Source organism: Thamnophis elegans, chromosome Z (assembly GCF_009769535.1).
Source record: "Thamnophis elegans isolate rThaEle1 chromosome Z, rThaEle1.pri, whole genome shotgun sequence".
Lineage (NCBI taxonomy): Eukaryota > Metazoa > Chordata > Lepidosauria > Squamata > Colubridae > Thamnophis > Thamnophis elegans.
In genome coordinates, this window is record NC_045558.1 from 103,824,497 (window position 1) to 103,839,756 (window position 15,260).

The 15,260-nt window shown below is 38.0% G+C and overlaps 1 protein-coding gene across 1 annotated transcript in view; it reads left to right on the forward strand.

Annotated features, from left to right (window-relative positions):
* Positions 1-555: 555 nt before the first annotated feature.
* KAT7 (lysine acetyltransferase 7) overlaps positions 556-15,260 on the forward strand; it is a 27,983-nt gene continuing 13,278 nt past the window's right edge. The window contains exons 1-10 of the mRNA XM_032235776.1: positions 556-824; positions 4,281-4,428; positions 5,195-5,371; positions 5,828-6,067; positions 6,182-6,264; positions 6,559-6,648; positions 6,972-7,070; positions 7,738-7,848; positions 12,352-12,543; positions 14,220-14,309. Coding sequence (XP_032091667.1) covers positions 810-824; positions 4,281-4,428; positions 5,195-5,371; positions 5,828-6,067; positions 6,182-6,264; positions 6,559-6,648; positions 6,972-7,070; positions 7,738-7,848; positions 12,352-12,543; positions 14,220-14,309 — 1,245 coding nt within the window. The 5' untranslated portion in view covers positions 556-809. The remainder of the gene's footprint in view (positions 825-4,280; positions 4,429-5,194; positions 5,372-5,827; positions 6,068-6,181; positions 6,265-6,558; positions 6,649-6,971; positions 7,071-7,737; positions 7,849-12,351; positions 12,544-14,219; positions 14,310-15,260) is intronic.

Sequence of the window (15,260 nt, forward strand, 5' to 3'; positions counted from 1 at the left end):
TCTTAAAAGCAAGCTAAAAACAATGCTCTTTCAGAGAAGCCAACGCCACTGGCAATTGTTTAAATATTTATCTTTAAAAAAAACAAAACCTAATGTTATTCAGCTAGTCAAGGCTATCTTTCTAATCAGAAATAGATTGTTCTTAATTGATTTGACTTGCAATACTGTGAAAAGGTAACTTAGGTTCATAAATGATTTGATTTTTCTGTAACGGAACGATTTTTCCTATTAATTAAGAAAATAACGTAGTCTTTCGGTATAAGCCGGTACATTGCGATTCTCTCTCTCTCTCTTTCGCTCACTTACAGAACGCCTCTTTGATTACAAAAGCCCGCCAAGTTCCAAAACAAAGATGGTGGATCAAGACGTCAATGAGAAACACTTTACGGCAGCAGCCACACTGCACCAGCGATTCCAATTGCGGACGATCAGTTGCCCAAACAAAAAATGGCCGTATTGTCTATTCGGAGATAGGGCTGTAGCCCACAGTGAAAATGGCCATTACACTTTACTGACTCGAGGCGCTCGACCCGATTCTAAGATGGCGGAAGGCCATTGGCGTGAGGTGAGAGTTCCCTGCGTCACGTGACAGGCAAGACGGGGGTGTGTGTATCCCCGTCGTGGGTCCCGGCGGAAGAGTGAAGGGAGTCGTCTGAACGGCAACATCTTACAGCAAAGGGAAAATAAGACGGCGCGTTTAGCGCTGGAGAACCGGAGACACGCCAGTCACCACGGATTCATCCGTAGCCAGCGCGGCGGCAGGGGCGCAGCCACCTTCGCTGCCGCCGCCGCCGCCGCCTCCATTAAGGATGTCGCGCAGAAAGGTGAGCAAGTGTAGATCGAACCGACCTCCTTTTCCTCCTTTTCCTTTTTAATCTGCTTAAGACCGTTGGGCTCGAAAACCAGTTAAAAACGTAGGCCTTCAAGCCCGTTTCATCTCGCGATACGATTGGCTAGTCCTGCCTCTCGCCGCATCTTCAATGGCCACCTTCGCCATCAGTCAAGCGCAACCTCTTCAACGGTTATTTGTTTCCCTCCACCCGTTCGATGACTATTGTAGCCCACCTCCTTTCATTCCTAATTGGCTCGCGTCTGAACCATCATTGGTTGATCACATTATCATTTTCTACTGGCGCGTTTTTCCTCTTTCCCCCCGCCTCCTCCGGTTCTTCTGTATCCATTCTTGGCTGGGTGCTTTAGGAGTGGATGTGGAGGGCGGCATTCATTGGCTGGGATTCTGAATCGGCGTCCCTGAAATCCCACCCCTCTACTGTTTCTCACTTTCTCATTGGGAAAGAGTGATACAAAAGTCCAACCCTCACACTGGTAACGATTGCAGGCGAGGGAATATGGTAGAAATGAATCCAAGTATGGTAGACGGGATTAAATGGGCAATGGGCTGCTTTTTGAATCATTACAATTATATTTCTGTATTTGCTAGAACTCAGTTGAGTCTGCCTGTAAGTTAAATCTGTTTATAATAGAACAGCATTTTTAACATGCCAAACATTTTTAATGAGTTTTAAAACAAGGTTTTTGTAACGAATCTATTTCTAGTTCTTTTCTACTGAAGAGCAGGCAAATTAAATAGGGGCTTATTTTGGCAGTTATTCCTACAAGAACGAACGTTATGATACCGTAATTTAAGGCTAGCAAATTTATTGTGACTTAATTTTTTTGTAAAAATATAGCTAGCCGTGCCAGGTCTGTGAAGATATAATTCATAGTTATAGAGATTTTAGATATATACTAGAATCTTCTACCTTTATAGTGACGATGTAATATCAAATGAGTGAAAAGTAATGTATTCTCTGTAGCTTACTTGAATTGTGTGTATGGTAATTATGTCAAAACTAGATTTGGGAGATGATAATTCCTTACAAAAATCATTCAAAAGGCTGATGGAGAAGTATTATGGAAGTTAAAAAAAAACAGGGGCCATAAGATTACCTATTACACCTGCCCATAGATACATCAGTGTAACCCTTTCTTCCCTCTGATATATTGTGATCCTTTCAAAACTCAGCAGTAGGTACAAATATTCAGCATGTTTTCCTGTCATTATGGTCAGGTATTAGAATAAATACACTGTATGCACATATTGATGGTACCTGATTGTTAACACAGTGCACTGAACTTAATAAATGTTTTTTTTTCTTTATTTATTGTAGGAACTCAGTCACTGGGTTGTAAACCATGAAGTATGACATAGTGTGATATATGACATAGTTGTTGTTTTTTGCTTAGTGTACTATGATTACACTAAGTTTGTGAATACAGAAAAGTGTGCTGTTGCATAACTGCCTTGGTTATTAAAATGCTTATTTATAGCAGGGAATGTTTTGTATTACTGCAAAAGAAAAGAATTAGGCCTGGGCTTTTGGAAAAGTTGATTATAACAATGTACTCTAAATGGGGCTCCCTTTGAAGTGCATTGGGGTATGCTACAGCTTGTTTAGAATGTAGCGGCACATGCAGTTTGGGACACAAGATACACCATATAGCATTCCTGCTATGTGTAATCCATTGTCTCCCAAACAATTCAGAGTTAGGTTAGGTTAGGTTAAAGTTTATTTATATGCCGCCCTTTTCCCTGGGGGGACTCAGGGCGGCTCACAACTTAAAAGGGCGGGGGGGAGGAAGACAGACTTTAACATATAAGACAATACATAATTAAAACACAACATTCATACCATTCGGGCGGGTTACAGTCTTAACCCCAGGCCTGACGGGATACCCAGATTCTGAGGGCTGTGCGGAAGGTCTGGAGGGTGGTGAGGGTACGAATCTCCACGGGGAGATCGTTCCACAGGGTCGGAGCTGCCACCGAGAAGGCTCTCCTCCGCGTGGTTGCCAGTCGACACTGACCGGCAGATGGAGCTCGGAGGAGGCCTAATCGATGAGATCTGATAGGTCGCGTGGAGGTAATTGGCAGTAGGCGGTCTCTCAAGTACCCAGATCCACTACCATGAAGGGCTTTATGGGTGACAAGTAGCACCTTGAAGCGTAGAGTGCTAGTAGATATCTAAAGCTCTTGATGGCATGGATTGGGTTATTTGTGGGTCTGTCTCCAGTGGTTCTGTGTACCCTACCAGATCTGACAGAATGGGCATATACCTGGTACTTTCAGAATATCTTCCTGATGAATCTCAGGAAGCATGCCTTTTCTGTCATGGTGCCAAGTGGTGTCAAGTGGATTAGCTTCACATATACCTATATTACCACAAGATTCAGATGACCTCTTAGCCTTTGGAAAGGCTGTGAAAATAGGTCTTTTCCTCCAGACATTTGGGTCAGGATGGGAATTCTGACTTGGCTGTTTGTGATTGGTGATTACATCGAACCTTGATTTGCTTTATTTTCATTTAATTTATTTTTAGTACATTATAAGGTACTAGGACTTGTCTCATAGAGCTTAAAATTAAAGTTATTGTGGAGAAAATAGAAAAGAGGAGGAAAACGTTTTAGGTATGTTCATGGCCCTAAGTCACTTATAAAGTAATCAAGGCAGGACAAAAAAAATCATACAAATAGGGAAATAAATAAATATTTCGGGCCACTACTTTTGATAGTTACCCCTTTTCCATTAATTTCATGTTTTACTGTGATTTCATTGTAAGAATATGGGCGATTATTTATTTATTTTAATCATGGGCTACTTAGAGTACATTGGTATTTCCCTTAATAAGATGGCTTGTATGACCTGCCAGTCTAAATTAGGAGGAACTATGACAAATTGACTTAGGACTTCCTTTGTGATATATCATTATAGTCTTTCATAGTTAAATGGATGGTTTACTATAAGAGGATGAAGAGGGAATTCTGAAATTCACTGAAGGTTTAGTCAGAACTAAATGTCTCTTAGTAACAGGAGCAATATTTTACATTTAAATTTAACACTGCATACTAATTTTTGAAGAAGGCCCCATTTGGTTTAATATTTTATTAAATATTTACTTTATCACTTTACGCACATCAACTGAGTGACCTTCAACCAGTCTCTCTCTCCCTGGGAAGGAGTCAGTGGCAAACCATTTCTAAAAAATATGCCAAGAATACTGCAGGAATTGATCCAGGCAATCATAGGAGTCAAAAGCTGACTCACAGAATAATCCCCCCCCCCAAAAAAATTGAGGAACATATCTGCATTAAAGTATTATTTTAATGCAGATGAAAGTCTTATGTGCTGTTTATTTATTTATTTAAAAATGTATATAGCTATTCATGTTTCAACCAAATATGGGTGGTTCCCAATTAAAAACTAAATGTTGGATTTTCAGAGAAATGCAGGAAGCAGTTCAGATGGAACAGAAGACTCAGATTTCTCTACAGACCCAGAGCATACAGACAGTTCAGAAAGCGATGGTACATTACGCCAGTCTGCCCGCGTGACACGTTCTTCTGCTAGGCTCAGCCAGAGTTCTCAAGGTATATCTAGATCTTTTTAAATTCTTCATTTTGGGTCTTAAAGTTCTACTTTGGGAGAAAGGAGGCTTGCAATGATTAGATGTTTTCTCCTAAGCTTTGTCTAAATGGGAGGAATTGTATCATATGGCAATGAATATCCACTTATTCTTCATGAACATAAAGATGAAAATACAATTAACCATCTTCTGGTTTTGCTCCCACTCATCCTTTGGCAACGCATATATGAATTGTTTCAAACTCTGTTCCTTGGGGAGAAAAAGAAAGTAAGTATATAACAGAACATCCTCTGTATCATACCATCTTTGCGCCATTTTTGATTCTTTATTTAAACCTAATATTGGTTATCAACATTTTAGGAAAGGAAAATCTAGGTCATCAAAACCATGCACATAAATATATTTTGGAACAGATATAGATTTAGATAAAGAAGCATTTAGGCAAACTAATATAGCACAATAAGGAACTGTATTCTATTTATACTCTGTAGTCCAGGCTCTTGTATTCCAATACTATTATGAACTGAAGATTTACATTATGAACTGTTTGTGATTTACACTTTCCTTTAAATTTAATTTACATATGTAGTAATGCAAGAAAAATTGTGTAAAACTTGTCCATTTTATAGTTCCTAAAAGAACAACCATTTTGGACTACTAGAGTAAGAACCACAAGGAATACGGTTGACACATAATGTGGGCTCTGCAATGATGTTTCTTAAAATGAGATGCTACTTTCTTCTTTAACAATGCCTTTTGATCCTTCATAGATTCCAGTCCAGTTCGCAATCCACCATCATTTGCAGTAGAAGAGCCTGTTTATTCTACTCGAAGAATAACCCGCAGTCAGCAGCAACCTACTCCTGTAACTCCAAAGAAATATCCTCTGCGACAAACACGTTCATCTGGTTCCGAAACAGAGCAAGTGGTTGATTTTTCTGACAGAGGTTTGTACATGTGAATGATTATTGAGGACGCACCTAATAAATGTTATCATATGGGAAGATGGAGAATTGATTCTTAAACTAGTATTTGCTCAACTTCCTTTGTAGAATTTTTCCATAGTACTAGATTAAAAAGTAACATCTTTGCTAAGATGGTTCTAGCATCCTGGCTATTACTTGATCTCACATTATGTGTGAAAGGGATAGAGACTATAACCCCACCCTCAATGTGTGTGTGTCTATTACTTTTGATTACCGCAGTTTTGGTTGACTAATTTTCTTGGTTATCCCCAGATTATTCTCAGTCACCGGCTATGAAAGAAACAATATTTTTCTGACACTATGTTCCGTCTTTTGTGTAGTGCTGACACAGAAATTACCCAGGAAGCATTTATTCTTTGTATATTTTCTAATTTGGCAACGTCTTTGTACACTCCTAATTTTCTCCCTTCTCAACAGACACAAAAAATGCAGCTGACCATGATGAGTCCCCACCCCGCACTCCAACTGGGAATGCTCCTTCTTCAGAGTCTGATATTGATATCTCTAGTCCCAATATGTCACATGATGAAAGTATTGCCAAGGATATGTCCATGAAAGATTCAGGGAGTGATTTATCCCATCGTCCCAAAAGACGACGTTTCCACGAAAGCTATAATTTTAATATGAAATGTCCCACCCCTGGCTGCAATTCATTAGGTACAGTGGAATGATTTCTGATCTGAATTTTAATTATTAGGATATTCCGTTGTTCAAGCTTCCTATATATTCTTATTAATAAGCCGTAAACTATATTTCTTTGACTTTCAACAGGACATCTGACAGGAAAACATGAGCGACATTTCTCTATATCTGGATGCCCTCTGTATCATAATCTTTCAGCGGATGAATGCAAGGTAACTTATTCTCATGATGTATGTAATGAAGAAAAACAGGTGGAAAGTCATAATTGTAACAGGACAGATTCATATGCTTTAACACATCTTTGCAAATTTCAACTTCTGGAAGATAGTCTGTTTTATACATTGTACCAAGATATGGCTTATTTTAAGCATCACTTGAGATTTGGTGGTCCCATGAAAACAGTTCCAGCAGTTTCTAGATTCAAAATCCATACTGTGGCAGATTCATATTCCTTTAAATTACATGATGTATGGAGATTTATATATAACATTTTTCTGGATTTCAAGGTGAGAGCTCAAAGTCGAGACAAACAAGTGGAAGACCGGATGCTTTCTCATCGACAGGATGACAACAATAGACATGCTACCAGGCATCAGGTAATTTCTACTAATTTTATATATATAATTCAAGTCTGTCCTGGCTTAAAGAACCCCACTAGGGATTTATTCAAATTATTCACTTTTTTTTTGAAGAATTGTCACATTGCACATATAACAACTATGCTCATATGAATAATCAGCTCATAATTTGATGCAGTCGTGCATTATAAAAAGCTAAAGATGATTCTAAACAGAGGGAGGGATGCATAAAGCAAATTCATGAAATACTGGAGAACCCATGGAATATTGCCAAAGCCAGATACTCATCTGTCTGTCTGTCTGTCTCCCAATCAAATATTTTATTTCCTACTCCCTACAAGGCACCAACTGAAAGACAATTGAGATATAAGGAGAAAGTTGCAGAGATGAGAAAGAAGAGGAATGCAAGCTTAACTAAGGAGCAAAAGGAAAAATACATGGTATAAAAACCTCATTTATTTTCCTTAGAAAATAAGCCATGTGTTAAGACATCCGTTTTAGTTTGGTCTTCCAAATGTGTTTTTACTGTGCTTAAGCAGTGTATATTAAGGCAGGAAAATTAGAGTTAAAACATAAGGCATCTGAATCAATAGCTTTCATGCCATGGATTCGCAAAGAATTATTATTTTGTTTGAAACAAGTTATGAGTTAGAGAACAATGGAAATGGATCTATGGAACATTGAGTTGTGTTAATCCTATTGTTTGGAATCCATGTGTGAATTCTAGCATTGCAATTATAGCACGTCTTTCTAGAGAACAGGAAAAGGAGTGAGTAGGGTTGAAATAGTCTTTTTTTTCAACTAACCACATGTGTCAATATTCCTTGTTTTTTTTCCATTATCCAAGCAGTTGAATTTTATTTTAAGCACATTTGAATTAATTTATATTTTTCAACATCGAGATCTTTCATAAAAGTCTTTCAGTTCTCTAAAAGTAACGGAATATAGTGATACCACTGAAAGGAATTTTTAGACTTTTTCTTCAACTGTTTATCCATCTATGCCCACCCTAAACAAATAGGAGGTGGCTATCAGGAGTTGCTTCCCCAAATGCAGGAGACATTTTTTCTTTGTGTTTATGAGATATTTCTTCTGTTGTTGCTTCAGGAGCATAGACAAATCTATGGCAACACGAGAGAGCCCCTTTTAGAGAATCTGACCAGTGAGTATGACCTAGAACTATTCCGACGAGCGCAAGCAAGAGCTTCTGAAGATCTTGTAAGTAGGGCTGAGCTCATTCCATTTCATATCCCAGCTGTGAAAAAGCCAGTTATACTTAGTTCACTGCAATGCATGCAAGTTTGCTGTAAATGGATAGAATCAAACTAAACTGATGGAAGGAAGCAAAGCTAAAAGGTTCATTGCACACTTCATAGCAGAGCTCATAATGTTTTGAAGGTTGGTCCTGGCCTAGTATATATTGGGGGTACACACCAAAAGTAGACAAGTATAGGATCTAAATAATTTAGAATGTGTTTTAAAGTTTACTACATTCAATGTAATTAAATAACTTCATATTACTCTCAGGATATTTCACTACTTATCTTTTTGGATATTTAAAAATATATAAACATCATAATTTATAAGGTTATAGCTAATTCAAATTAAAAATGCAGTAGAAAAAACATTTAAGAGCTGATGAGTGCTTCAGTGAATCACTTCATATAGCAGTTAACGTTTCTGACTTGATGGCTATAATAAATGATTGGCCTATCTAGATAACATTTTTGCCAGTGAGACTTGATTTTCTGGTGCTTGACATTTTTAGATTAATATATTAATAATATACACATTAACTGAAGGCATATACTAAATATAATGACTTAAAAGTGTAGTCAGTAAATAAAGCCAACAAAAGAGTACAAAGCAATAAATGAAGTAAAATAAGATGTTAAGAAAATAGAACAACTCGTCCAGCCATTCAACTCTGTATTGTTTATTCCTCAGTGAGAGCATTTTATAATTTGCTCCATATCTAATTTACATATCAAATTCATTGATCTGAAAAAAAAGTGCTTATGATGTAATTAGTTCAAAATTGCTCTCCTTGATGATCAGAAATTGTATTTACTACTGATTTTTTTAAAACCCTCTAGCTTTCTGAAATATAAATTGATTCATTTTTCTTGCATAGATAAACCGTCAGGGAAAGACAACTCTGAGCTGAAATAAACCCATCAGTTTTGGTTTATTTTCAGATGTGGCATTTTTTTTCTTGAGAATTGTTTAAAATGTTTTTATGGATTTTTTCCCCTCTGCTCTTTACACCTATGTAATCTTTAAAGGGCAAAGAAGTACCTTTTTAAAAAAAACCCGTGCTCTGATCCAGCAAAAGCATCTCTGATGTACAGTTTCCTTAAGAGAGTTGTCTTCAAAATCAGAATACTAAATTTGACATTTTATGAGCCTGATAGAAGGATTGACGCCAATCCGTTTAGAAACAAAGGCTTTGGTATTGAGAGATGTGCAGAGTAGCTTCATACCACTGTTAATCAGAAAAACAGAATCCACTGCATAAGCCTCTTTGTTTAGGCCTTGAGCAAGGTTTTTGACCTTCTAGATTTCTTGTCTCTAATGGCTAATTGCAAACAGAGCTGCACAGTTGTTCAGGTTAACTATTGTTGTAGTAAAAAACTATAATTATCTGTAATTGATTTATTTCCTACTTTTGGAGAAAAGGAGAAAGACTAGATATTACGCCACCTTGCCAACCAGAGGCATTGTCTTCCTATTTTTTCAATATTATCTGGAAGTACATTGGGAATATATTTTCTTCATAAGGAAAGAGAAATTGTGACAACTTTGAAACGAAAAGCAGTTGTGCAGTATTTCCTATTTTGTTTGTCAGCTTTACAATACTTGCATACAATGAACCTGCAACTACTGAGTGGTAGGATCTGGATATCTCCTAAAACTACTAGATTGTATATAGCCCAGGAGAAGGTTTGAACTCTATAGAATAACATCAGGCAACCTACATCTAATGAGTCCCCAATAGCGCAAAATCATTCACATAGTATTTGCTTCTTATATTTAACCGCATATGATCAGTGAAGCCTAGGAAAATTGGCATAATATCCTGCTTTCATTGTGTATTAATAATGTCAGAAACTTGATCCAAAATTTTGCTACTCTGTTTTTTAATTACTGTGGCTGTTTCTGCAATTAAATATTTTCTTCTGTGTTTAATATACATGTGGTGGGCTTATACATTCTGCTGATCTGCAAACTTGAATACCATATTTAACTTAAAGCAGTTTGTTAACTTTAATAATAATCATGTAACTTTGAGCCCAAATATATTTTAGTTCTTTTTGGTTTTGCAAAGTTTGTGAACCTAGATAAAATGTAAGGCTTAGTATGTCGTGTGAAACCAGCAAGTTATGATTAATTTGGTAAATAATTTAAGCAGCATGCCAGGTGGTTCAGGAGCAAAGCTTTCCATAGGATGGGGAAGGAAAACAAGGGTTATAATTCTGTCAGCAGACATTTTAATACAAAATTTGCAAATATTAATTTTGGAGGCAATCTAATTTTGGCTATAGTCTTATTCCTATTTTCTTGGAAATAATTAGTGAATTTGATGGGACTTGAACAATTTTGTTTTTTGTTTGATAGGAATGTATGTTAGTATTGTATTACTTCAATCCTGCTAATTTCAATTAGATGGAAATTTACTGGAGCAAGTTGTGGCAATGATGAAATGCATACTTTACCAGATGGAGAATCCTTTTGAGTTCACTTTTCTGTTAATTAGTAAACAGGAAATTTGTATACTATTGGCAATGTAAAATAAGCCGTAACTTAAAAAGTATCATACTATGGCTTTTCTGTGGTTGCATTCAATGTGAACTGAAGCTTTTTTTTCTTTTAAAATCTATCCTGTTTCCCTGAAAATAAGACATGTCCTGAAAATAAGGCCATGCCAGATTTTTGGGGTGGGCAAAAATATAAGCCCTGCCCCGAAAATAAGCCCTAGTGAAGGGGTGGGTTTAGCCAGAACAGGAGGCAGCCCTTCCCTTCCCCAGTCACCTCAGGGCGTCTCAGCCCCTTAATCGGATCAGCTGAGGCGCTCCATTCACAAAACAGCTGATTCGTGGGTGCTGCTCAGGCCTCTGCCTCCAGCAAGTGCCAATCGCATTTGCGGCTGCAAAAGAAGCTGGAGGCCAAGCAACACAACCCACATGCCTCATGACTCCTTACCTAATGGTGACAGTCACAGCAGGCAGTACCATCCATGGAACAGGAAAGGAAGGCATGGAAATCAATACACGTGGGACATCGGAAAAGCCCTGCAAGGAGACGCTGCTGCTGCTGTGCAGAAAATCTTCCACCCACCCCCACCACCTGCAGATCGCCCTTTCAAAGAAGAGTTTCACCAGGATGAAGGAGACACAAACACAAACGCCGCGTTCAGCCACCTCTTCGTCCAGGTGAAACTCCTCTTTGAAAGAACGATCTGCAGGCGGTGGGGGGAGATTTCCTACACTTCAGCAGTGGCGTCTCCTCACAGGGCTTTTTTTGATGTCCCAAGTGATTTCCATGCCTACAGGAGGTCACTTCTCACCTGCATATTCACATTGAAGGCTCAAAATGGGGGGTTTTGCTTGAAAATGTGGAGGAGGATATTCCTGCCTCTCACCCTGTTCTGAAGGTCAGCACAGACTGAGAAGAGGATAAGAGACAAAATCCCCCCTCCCTGTTTTCAAGTGGTTTGCAAAAACGCCCCATTCCAAGCCTGCAGCGTATTCCAAGATTGCAGCATTGAAGGCTCAGAGTGGGGCATTTTTGCAAACCGCTTGAAAATGGGAAGGGGAGATTTTTCTTCCTCTTACCCTGTTCTGAAGCTCGCACAGACTCAGAACAGGATAAGAGGCAAAATCCCCCCCCTTTTCCTGGCAATCGTTCTTTCCTTGGTATCAGTGCAGACGCACATCCCCAAATGCTCTATCCGAAGCCTTCTCTGCATCTGTGCAGAGCTCCCAAGAAAAGGATGGTGTGTGTGTATGTACGTGTGTGTGTATGTATGTGTGTGTGTGCGAGAGAGAGAGAGAGAGAGAGAGAGAGAAAGATCCCTAACCCTACCCCCCTCCACTAACCTGCTTTCCTGCTCCATTCTCCACTGCCATGTGCATGACAAGAAAAGTACTTTGTGGGACTACTTCCAACTTCGCAAGATTTTTTATTTTGTGAGAAGTTGGAAGTTATTTTCTGGTATTTTTTTTACCATAGTCACACAGACTACTTTTCTTGTCCTGCACGTGGAGCAGAGAATGGAGCTGGATAGCAAGTTAATGAAGAGATGTGGTTGTCTTGGAGGGGGAAGGTGTTTGTGAGGTGTGTGTGTGTGTTTGTGTGTTCGTTCTGCCAGGAAGAGCCTCCCCCCCCCCCCCCCGTGAGGCCAGAGCAGCATAGTCAGCTGTTTGGCAGCCAGCAAACAGGGCAGGAGAAGGCCAGGGCGGAAGGAGAACTTGGTCATTGTGGCCACAGGCAAGCAGGTGGTGGGACATAGAGGGTGGGGCTGGTGGGCTTGCTGCCTCCTGCACCTGAAAAATAATAAGACCTCCCCGAAAATAAGGCCAAGCCCTTATTTCGAGGATCAAAAGAAAATAAGACTCTGTCTTATTTTCAGGAAAACACGGTATTGTAAGGTTTTATAGTGCCTTAAATAATTTTCTCCATTTTCCTCTTCAATAAATGAGTCATTATTTCTGTGAATAGGAAAAGTTGCGACTTCAGGGCCAAATCACTGAAGGTAGTAACATGATCAAAACCATTGCTTTTGGCCGCTATGAACTGGACACGTGGTACCATTCTCCCTATCCAGAGGAGTATGCCCGGCTTGGGCGACTCTATATGTGTGAATTCTGCCTCAAATATATGAAGAGTCAGACAATACTTCGCAGACATATGGTAAGTTTTTAACTTAAGGATATACAATGGAAAATAGTTTCTTTATTCAAATTTGTTATATGCAGCCAATATAGTCTGGACAGTATACAAAATTACAGTATACAAAATTAAAATTAAAAAATCTAAAATAAGGGAAAACAGAAAAGCACATGGATAGCCCAGATTAAGACAATGTAAAAAGCAATGCAGTTTTTAAAATCATTAATACTTTTTGCATTGTTTTATTGGTATTAATGTATAATGTAAATATGTATATTAATGTACATTAAAAAAAAATTGAGTTTAAAACAAACAATAGCAATTCTGCTCACTGATGAGCCTGTTTTTTGCAGCCCAAATCTGGTAGCTTTAACCCTAGTTCCTCTTGCATTTACAGCTACTTTTTGCTCTGCTGATATGCTCTAATTTCAGGAAGGTGTTATTTTAATCATGGTTTATTATATATTTCTTCTAAATCTATGTTTTTTCTATCTAAACATAATTTTGCATATGGTAAGGAATATGCTATTGCCTTCTACTGCTTTGGAAATTTAATCTTGTAAAAATGCAGTTTGTATTTCCCTGTCAATTTTCTGAGAAAAAATGGGAAATGCTGCAGAGAAATCGGTTCTGAAGAATCCTGCCATGACCCCATCTTGAATAATCATCTCCAGCAGCAGAGAATCTAGTTTGGGCCTTCGACCTCTTTTTTTCCAGTGCTTAATTGTGACCACCTTATTGCTTTAGCAAACAACGCCTTTTTCCAAACAGCTTCACATTCGACTTCCAATATAGATGGCAATGGTTGCTTTGGCTGTCAGTCATAGCTGGGATAGAATGTGTAATGTTTATGACAAAGGAGAAGGAGGCCAAATCACTTGTTGAGTTATATAAGCTTATAGGCTGTTTACCATCACCTTAAAGTCAGGTGCAGTCATTGATTGATTATGTGTAATGAAGTTGGTGTTGACATATAGATTTTTTTCATGACAATCTGTCTCTAACTTGGTCTTTCAAGATCAATTATTACAATCCAAATATTATAGATCTCTGTAATTTCCTTTATCTAATTCTGCCCATTCTGAGCCAGGCATAGTAATTCATATAATTTATTTCTTGTGGAGCACAGAGAGTATTATTTGCCTATAAACAAACAAACAAACAAACAAATATATGTAATACACACTGTTACAATGATCTGCTCATATTAAAATGAGTTTTATTGTGATGGAAAATTTTTAGCAGACATGTTTCGTCTGATTAAAAGGAAGGGAGGAAACATTTTTCATAAGGCCCATGTAATATAAATTAAAAGCCTTCTGTAGAATGAACAGAACCTAAAAAAGTCTGGATTATTGTCTAGTGAAAAATTGAAATTTACAATTTACTATTATTATTAGAGATATTAATGTAAATATACCTTTTATATTTATTACATGTAATGTAATATTGTTTACATAGTTGTAGCTATGCATGCTTTCTTTTAATTAGTTTCATATGATAAAATACCTTTAAACAGTTTACCTATTCTTAATCAGAGCTCATTGGTCAATAGCCTATACCAAACATCAGGTTCATTTTGTTTTCTGAATAGAATATGACTTACTGCTTCTGAATCCGAAGCAATTATCTTTCCTGTTCAGTGGTATATTTGAAAACCAATTATGACAGTAATGCTTATTTATCACTCTTCATAGGCAAAATGTGTCTGGAAGCATCCTCCAGGGGATGAAATTTACCGCAAAGGTTCAATCTCAGTATTTGAAGTAGATGGGAAAAAGAACAAGGTAACTGTGTTAATAGAGTGGCTTTCGGGAAGGAAGAGAGCTTGTATATGTAATCCATTTGTAAATCATACAGGTGGTTTTGCTAGAAATTTTTCATCGCTGTTGCTAATCACCCTGAAACATCTCACTTCATGCTTATCCCAAAAGTGCTTTTTCAAGAAGTAACTGGGCCTAGTTGTTTTTCTTTGAAGTCATTTTGTTTCTCAACCAAGAAGATTCTTCAGCTCTGACTGGATGGTGGGGAATGGAAGATAATATTCTTCACAGACAGCTGTGTTATAGACTGGAGGTGGATGATGTTGTATCCATCCCCCTCTGTTGAGAGAGGGCTGTTCAGTTTTGACATAGATGGCCTCTTTGATCCTTCTTCCAAATGACCAGTTGTCTGTAAGGAATATAAATTCTTCCATTCCCTACTATCCAGTCAGAGATGAAGAAGCTTCTCGGATGAGAACAAAAAGCAAGAAAACCCAGTTGCCTTTTGAAAAAGCACTTTTGGGACAACCAGGACCCCAATGACTAAGAATCTCCGTAGTCACTCCATGTTGCTGCTTATAAAGGCTTGGATCAGAATTAGATATGCAGAGAAGGTGATGGCAGTCCTGGATTGTACCAATTCATTGCAGATATAGGTTCATGTTTTTGTTTATTGTTTCAAAGCCAAAAAGTAACTTCTGTGCCTTTGGGGACACTCAAATAACACCTAAGCAAATCCTTAAATCACATCTTTTTTCAAGGCTGTGCAGCTTCTCTCTACTGTGAACAACACAATCCTGGGACAATAGATATTCGTAACTGCTGCTCACCAAGTAGTAACCAATTTTTTGTGGGGTGGGTGGGTTGATTTTGACTTACTATTGTTTGGTCTGCAACAATCTTTGAAACACTAAGAAAGTTCTACCTATTGGTTATCCATAGATTTTTTTTTGTTCATTTTTTATGGACTACCTT